At 35.6% G+C, this 7,698-nt stretch overlaps 1 protein-coding gene across 5 annotated transcripts in view; it reads left to right on the forward strand.

The window, feature by feature from the left end:
• Positions 1 to 417: 417 nt before the first annotated feature.
• The window catches only part of map7 (microtubule associated protein 7), a 38,506-nt gene continuing 31,225 nt past the window's right edge, over positions 418 to 7,698 (forward strand). For all 5 annotated transcript variants that reach the window (XM_015394516.1, XM_015394517.1, XM_015394518.1 and 2 more), the window contains exon 1: positions 418 to 505. In XM_015394516.1, the coding sequence (XP_015250002.1) occupies positions 460 to 505 (46 nt within the window). In that variant the 5' untranslated portion in view covers positions 418 to 459. The remainder of the gene's footprint in view (positions 506 to 7,698) is intronic.

A 7,698-nucleotide genomic window follows, 5' to 3' on the forward strand; every position in this document is an offset into this window, starting at 1 on the left:
TAGATAGATAGATAGATTTTTAATATTATTATTATATATATTATATTTACAAAAATATAGGCGCAGTTTTCTGCGTTGACAACTGAAAGCCACCAGATGGCGTGATAAAATGTCCTTAAATCCAAAACAGAACAGCTTCACCTGCCAACTTTCTCTTATTAAAAGTTCTGTTAAAGGTTGGATATTGTTGAGGCCCATCAAGTTTTACTGTCAACTCTAAAAACCTGAGTGTTTTAAAAAGTAAAAATATAATAAGATTGTATTTTTTTTTTTTTGTAGTTTTTTAGCGCAAAGAAACATTCTATTCGATTTAATAATATGATATATGTTCATAATTTCCAGGGTAATTTGGCTTTGTAGGATGGAAGTGGTTTACCTGTGGGTGGGAGGGGCCCCCGGTGTCAGGATCAGGTCCCTGTGGCTCCTGCTGCTGATCCCTATCAGCTGACGTCAGGAGAAATGGCGGAGCAGGATGGCAGCGACACCTCTCCTCCGGAGTCCCAAGGTGAGCTCTCAAGCTGAGACGACTTTAAACTTTTACAAATACTTTTAACTTGCATGCGCCTTCTTTCAGCTGCGCGGCAGCGCTTACCTGAGCCGCTGGTTCTTCTTATTTTCCCTTTCGCTGTTTTTAAACCGTGACTTGCAGGGAAACAGGAGTTCTCCACCGGCTCGGTCACGGGAATAGGATTAAAATATCTATCAACCAATTCACCCAACCGGTCGCTGTACTTTAACACGACCCGTTCTTCTTTACTCAACTTCAGTCCTTTTGATTGAACTTTAATTTTTTTATAATAAACCACATTGTGCGCTCCTCCTGTACACTAACACCTGTTGCTGACATTTTGTCAGCTGTTCTCAGTCAGCGCGTCTTTCCTTCCTGTGTCACAGGTGGATTGTTAGAAATAAATGAGGGCTTTTTATTTTTCACTACAGGGACTAATAAACCATAAAATAGGCTACGAAACAGGATTAGGGCCACTGAAAAAAAAGTTCACTGATTTAAAAATATAATTTCTGTTTAATATGTGAAAAAGGCGAGAATTCTGACTTTTTTTCCACAGAATTCTGACTTTTTTCTCAGAATTCTGAATATAATCTCAGAATTTTGGCTTTTTTTCCCCTCAGAATTCTGACTTTTTTCCTCAGAAAAAAAGTTAACTGATTTTAAAATATAATTTCTGTTTAATATGGGAAAAAAATTCAGAATTCTGACATTAATCTCAGAATTCTGGCTTTTTTTCCTCAGAATTCTGACTTTAATCTCAGAATTTTGGCTTTTTTTCCTCAGAATTCTGACTTTAATCTCAGAATGTTGGATCTTAATGTAGATGGGCACCATGAAGAAAGAGATGTGGGAGCACTCAGCTTCACTGACAAAGATGTGAGTTGCTTGAGAGGGCCAGTGACACATTGGTGGAAAATCATGGAATTAGGTGACTTTTATACGTGCCGAAGGGGTCCCTGGTGATGCTATTTCATTAATGGAAGAGCAGAAGGTGATTAGCATAAGAGAGCTAGTTGAGCCTCTAAAACAGACATGGGTACAGCTTGTTGCTAACATGTTTGTTAGCTGTCAGAATTCAGTCAGAATTCTGAGATTAAAGTCAGAATTCTCAAAGAAAAAGCCAGAGTTCTGAGAAAAAAAGCCAGAATTCTGACTTTTTTTCTTGTATCATACAGAATAACATGTTTTAATATGTTTTCAGTGGCCCTAATCCTCCTCCGTAAAAAAATGTCTCAGTTTGAACGAGCCTCATGTTAATTTTACCCCGTTTTAAAAAAAAATACACTTTAAACCAAAGGAAAGCTGTTTGTTCCTTGGACTAAAAAAGTTGGATAACTGAAAGAAAGTAAAAATTATCTTGTGTAAGAGATTGTTTATTTAAAGGGAGTGAGAAGCACTGATATTTTTTTTTTATTACTGAAGAGAAACAATCTTATTTTTCCTCCATTAATAGCCACACCCCCAGTCTAATAAGGCTTGAGCAGGTGCTGTTTATCTATTGTTGGTCTACTACCTGCTGTGACTTCGTGATTGGGATTTGGCTTTGTCTTCTGCAATTTCTAATGGTGACCAAACATTTTATGTTTGAAGGGATTTGATAAACTTTCAGTGCTTTGCAATAGTATGGACAGTATTATCTTATAGTATAAATATTCTTCCCATCAGATCCTCAAATTCTGGAGCATTGCTGAACTATTAATTTCATACCAAAAAATCAAACAGGATTTTACTTTGAATTGCTCCCGCTTCTGCAAAGTTTTGGTTAATTAGACTTTTTTTTTTTTTCATATCCCCCCTGCAATTTTTCCACTAATTGAAATGTATTTAAATACACATTAACATGAATTCAACACACTGTAGTAAACAGATAAATGGAGGCAGAAGATATTTTACAGTTCATCTTCTAAGGTAACACTGATGTTCTGGTGCAAATATGTTCAATAATATGACAAAAGCAAATGCAGTTGTCATACTCTGCATTTTGCTGCAGCATACTATGAATGTATTGTTAAAAATATAAAAAAGGTTTACATTTGTCTTGTTAAAGAGGAATATTAGAATTTCTGTTCATTTTTATATCTCTCACTCTGAGGAACAATGGTGTACTTTGTCTGAAATTCACATTTTTACTATTAAAACATCAACTTATTTATTTCTGTGCTACCTTTTGATGATGTGTAATTTTATAATTGTAATTAATTTAATTTTAGCATTATTAGAAAAGTTTTTTTGTCTAGTTTGTATCCTCTAAGTAGGACAAAAATACTTTTAGATTGACAGTAAAAGGAATATTGTGATGGTTGATGCACAACAGACTTAAATCTTAAAAAAGCACTTAAATCTTTTAATTGGCCATTTTGTATAGAAAATGTCAGTTCATATGGAACCGTTGAAAAGCTTGTGTTATGTCTATAAGATATTAAAAACATAAAGCAAACACAACAGGAATTCAGTTTTCAGATTTAGCTATTTTGATTGCATCCAGAAGAACATCCCATTGATCATCACCTGCAGTTGGACCTATTTGCAAATCCTTTTTCTAAATGTTTAACATTGGATCTTTCACAAGTTTCTGTGCTATTTGTTTCAACATAGTATTTTATTTACTTTTTAGAGACATCCTAAATGTAGGTTATTTTCACTTTATATGAAAAAAAAAAAATGCCCCAGTACTAAATTAGGTAATTTGTTTCCCCCTCTGGATTCTTTTTGTGCAGTATTGTGAGAAGAGACACACACAAAATAATATGAGCACCCTTAACAAGAGAAAGAAGATAAAATGAAATAAAAGAGCCGCCTTTTACAGTTGCCTTTTGTATCTCTGCTTCTGCCTTCTTGAACCCCGGTCAGCCTCGGCAGATGGCCGCTCACACTGTGGCTGGTTCTGCTGGAGGTTTCTTCCTGTTAAAAGGGAGTTTTTCCTCTCCACTGTCGCTACAAACATGCTTAGTGTGAGGGATTGCCTTCTAGTCAATGAGTCGATGCAATCAACTGGTTTTCCTTAGATAGAAAACTTTGAATCACTTTGAATCAAAGTGATAAATCCAACCGTCTTACATTTTTACAGAGCTCTTGTAACTTTGCTCCTAAATCTGTTTGTAGCTAAAAGTGAATTGTTGTGGGCCAAAGTCAATCTAATTTTAATTTAAACTTCCACTGTAAAAAAAAAAGCCCAAAAATAATCTGATTCACACTCAAAACTTCTTACTTATCTTTTAACAAAGTAAATAAAGATAATAAACTATAACTACAACATCTTGGTTTTATATGTAGCAAGTTTGGTGTTCATCCAACAAGCAACTGAGAAGTTAGCGATGTTTAGATTGAAATAAATCCTTGTTGACCCCTACTGTGTCATTCTGTCACAGTTTGGTATAACATGTGAAATTTGGAATTCATTCTTGAGATTTAAAATTTGAAATGGTGTTATCTATTTGGTTATAAAAATACAGTTTTCTTATCCTAAACCACAAGTTTTTATATGTATTTTTTTCAGCCCTGCTTCTTTACACACTGTAATTACACACTAAGTAGCAGACAGATGCACGGGCATATCTAAATAACGGTTTGTCCAATCAGGGACCTTCATACAACTTTGGACAGGTTGCATTCTACAGAATCCAATGATCCAACAGAACAAGCTCTTTGTTGAATAATAAGCTGTTGATTGGATATATTCCAGAATTTATTCAGATGAAAATATCTTTGATGAAAAACGATTTGAAGATAGATCAGATTTGATGTGCTTTGCTTGGTTTTGCTGGCATTTTTGGTTGACTTTGTTGAGTGGTCAGCCACACAAGATCAGTGTTTTGCAATGAGTTCTATTTTGGCTCATTCAGGGTCTTGTTGGCTTTTATTAGCAATGCATCATTGGGCAATGCTGTGTGTGTTGTTAAAACCAGGCCCACCAACATGTAAACTTGGTTATTTAAATGGATTTTGACAATCTGAGAGCTTTTTGGCACTGTGTTGGAGCTGTGGTCAGTGGATATTAGAATGAAGTAGATAGTCTAGAAGAGGAGTCTCAGATGAAGATCTGGAGACATAAGTGTTTGTCAGTCTCAGGTTTGGTTGGCTTATTATTGCTGCAAAAGGGGCGGTCGACTTAAAAGGGGAAAGAAAATCTTGACACATGCTGTAGATCTTGGCAGGAGGGAGCCAGCAGAACCACATCAACTGTGAAAAGCAGGGAGAAAAAATTTGCTGGGCCCCAAACCAGACCCCATCTGGCCCTTGGCTGTGTCTAGAAATCCTGTCCATAAAGGTTATGAAAAGGACTGTTAACAGGACTAAGGGCAGCCCTGCGGGAGCTCGGCTTAATGCCATCACTGGACCTAATTTCTGCTCAGCTTGTACAGTAGGGTCGAGTATTGGAATATGTGTACAATACCTGTCACGATACTTGAATCACAGTACAGTATTATAACAATATTGCAATATCACTTTATATTGAGATATTTTACCCAGCTGTCAAAGATAAAAAAGCAAGTGCTGTATATGTTCATCAGTATATGTTAAGATGGGGTTTGATTTAGTCCACGTCTTCTACTTTGACTGCCTCAACTCCAGAAATGATGCTTCATCGCCCCAAAAACACAATATAGTGCCAATTGCCTTTAATTTAATGGTTTGTAAAGGAAATGTTGCATAAAAACAGACTTCACACTTCATTCTTTTATCTATATACCTTGGTTTTTCTTTGCGTCTCACTGTCTTCTTCTTCCGTAATGCATTTATTATTTCTGCCAGGAAGGTAACGTTTGTGTATTTGTCTCTCTGTGCACTGGATAACTTACAAATGTATGGACAGATTTGAGCAATCTGATAAATTCTGGCTGGATAGAGGAATTTTTAAAACATTCTCTAACCTTGTGAGATGTGGATATTTGGCTGAACAAGCAGTTCCCCACTAAACCAGAGGGTGGCAGCAGTGACTATTGACAACCTCAGCATCAGACAAAAAAAATACGGAGGTATTTTATCGAAAATACAAACACAAGAAAAGGGAACATTGTTGGTTTGTAAGCCGGATCGATTGGAAACTTGTGAATGGATTTTATGGATTTTTTTTTTTTTACAAGAGGTGTGCCTCATACCAAGAAACGATTTATTTAAATTTGGTAATAATCCAGATAATGTGCAAGTTTAAGCTATAGGCGTAAGTCATAATTTGTTACTTTTCCCCTTAATTCTTATAGCCTCATTTTCTTTCCATCCCTGTAGCTTCCTGTCCTCCTCCCATTCCATTCTTCTCCTTTAGTTTTTCTCTATACCCCACCCCTTCCTTGTAATTCCTCTTCCTTATTGAGTCTTGCATCTTTCTTTTTTCTGCTTTATTATTCTCCCTCTTCCCTGTTTTCTTCCTTCTTGCTTTCCTTCTGTCCCTATGTCTTTCAGTTTTTGGCTCCATGCTTGTAGCCCATTCTCTATAGAAGTATTATGTATACATTAATCTTGAACTTTGGTATCTAAATCACTGAACAATCAAGCTGATATACCTATTTGATTTGAGAGTTTTCTTCCTGCTTGTGTCTGATAGCCCTGCTGAATACGGATGAGAAGGGCGTGTTGCAAAGCCTATCACATTAATTTCAGGTGTAGGCTTACAGCCCTCATTTGTCCTGCAGGGACAAAGATCAGATTGCTCGTCCATGATTGTCTTTGTGTAGCACTCTCTCAAGGGGAAACTAAGTCGCAGCTCTTAGCTCAAATTCCTTTATATCACTTATTACTGAAATAGTCTTTTTAAAAGACAAGTGAACAGACGCAATGAAATAACTACCGATAAGCATTTTGACTTTAAAAAAGTCATCAGAGTATTTGCATTGCTTTCGCTTTTTACTGTTTTTTCTTGTAACAAACAATCATAAACAATTTTTTTGCAATTGATATTTACAACATAATAGTCATTGTCGATGAATTGTTAAGAAAATATATTTTTCTGTAGTTGTTATTTATCTTCATAAATACAAAACGTCTTATAGTATTTTTAATATCATCCCGTTGGAATTACAACACTTATCCCCACACCATAATGCTGCCTCCACTGTGTGTCACATTAAGGATGGTGTGTTCAAGGTGCTGTCTATTGTTGGTTTCCCCCCTCATGTAGCATTTTGCTTAAAATTCAAAATGTTTCATTTCCCCTGATCAGAACCCCTTGTTTTTGACACATTTTCTGTGTTCCCTAAATGTTTTAGAGCAAAATGCAAATAGAACTTCATATGGCTTTTTTCTTGCCTTACCTATCAAGGATAGATTTCCTGATTTCACAACAGAAAGCTTCCTTAAATGTAAATTGTTGCATGTGAGCTGTAGATCTCTGCAGCCCCTCCAAAGTAACAATATTAGTCAACTAAAGTTCTCAAAAAATCCTAAAAATCCTCCTCAGAGTAGTTGTTTTCATCATAACAATAAAGTAGATGAGCTCTATTTTGGCACTTCATTTTATTTAAGGGTTTTAATAAAGTGAAACGCAAAAAAAGAGAAAAAAAGAGACAAAAAACTAAAAACATTCTAAAAAATCACAGGGCCGTAATCACTTTTGCAAGGCCTTATATTAGATACTCCAAAGCTATGCATAGTAGGAAATAGAGCTGTTACTGTTCTGAGTCATGACACCTCCCTGCTAATTATACGCTTTGCTTTATTAGCTTCTGGTTAAGTAAGTTTTCAAATCTTTTTTGGTACCTGAATTAGTCTTTAACCTTTAAACTGTAAGAATTATATTAGCATGAACACGTTCACGCAGATTTTTTGATCATTTTTGACTCCAAGATGCTTTGTGGCTTATATAGCAATCTTTGTTAGTTTTCCTCCCTTCTATATTTGGTACATCGATTGAAAATAGCCTATAGAGTTGCAATCCAGTTTTTCCTGATCAGATACCTGTACTGTGTGTATTGGCTGATACTCAGTACTTCTCTGCTACTCCAGTTTATTGAATGAATCATATGCCTTGCCATTTAAGTGAATGCATCAGACTTGACATAACATTGTTAAAAAAAGGTAACAAATTAACAATTAAATTAACCAGGTTTTCTTGACTATAGCGCGCATCTTTTTTTGGGGGGGAAAAAAAAAGGAAACTTAATGTCGTAGGGAAATCATATTTAAATGTCAAATCATTGTGATTTAAACATGTATATAAAGGCACTCTTTATCAGAGGATATTGTCCCAAAAT

Source organism: Cyprinodon variegatus, unplaced genomic scaffold (genome assembly GCF_000732505.1).
Source record: "Cyprinodon variegatus isolate N-32 unplaced genomic scaffold, C_variegatus-1.0 Scaffold690, whole genome shotgun sequence".
Taxonomy (NCBI): Eukaryota; Metazoa; Chordata; class Actinopteri; order Cyprinodontiformes; family Cyprinodontidae; genus Cyprinodon; species Cyprinodon variegatus.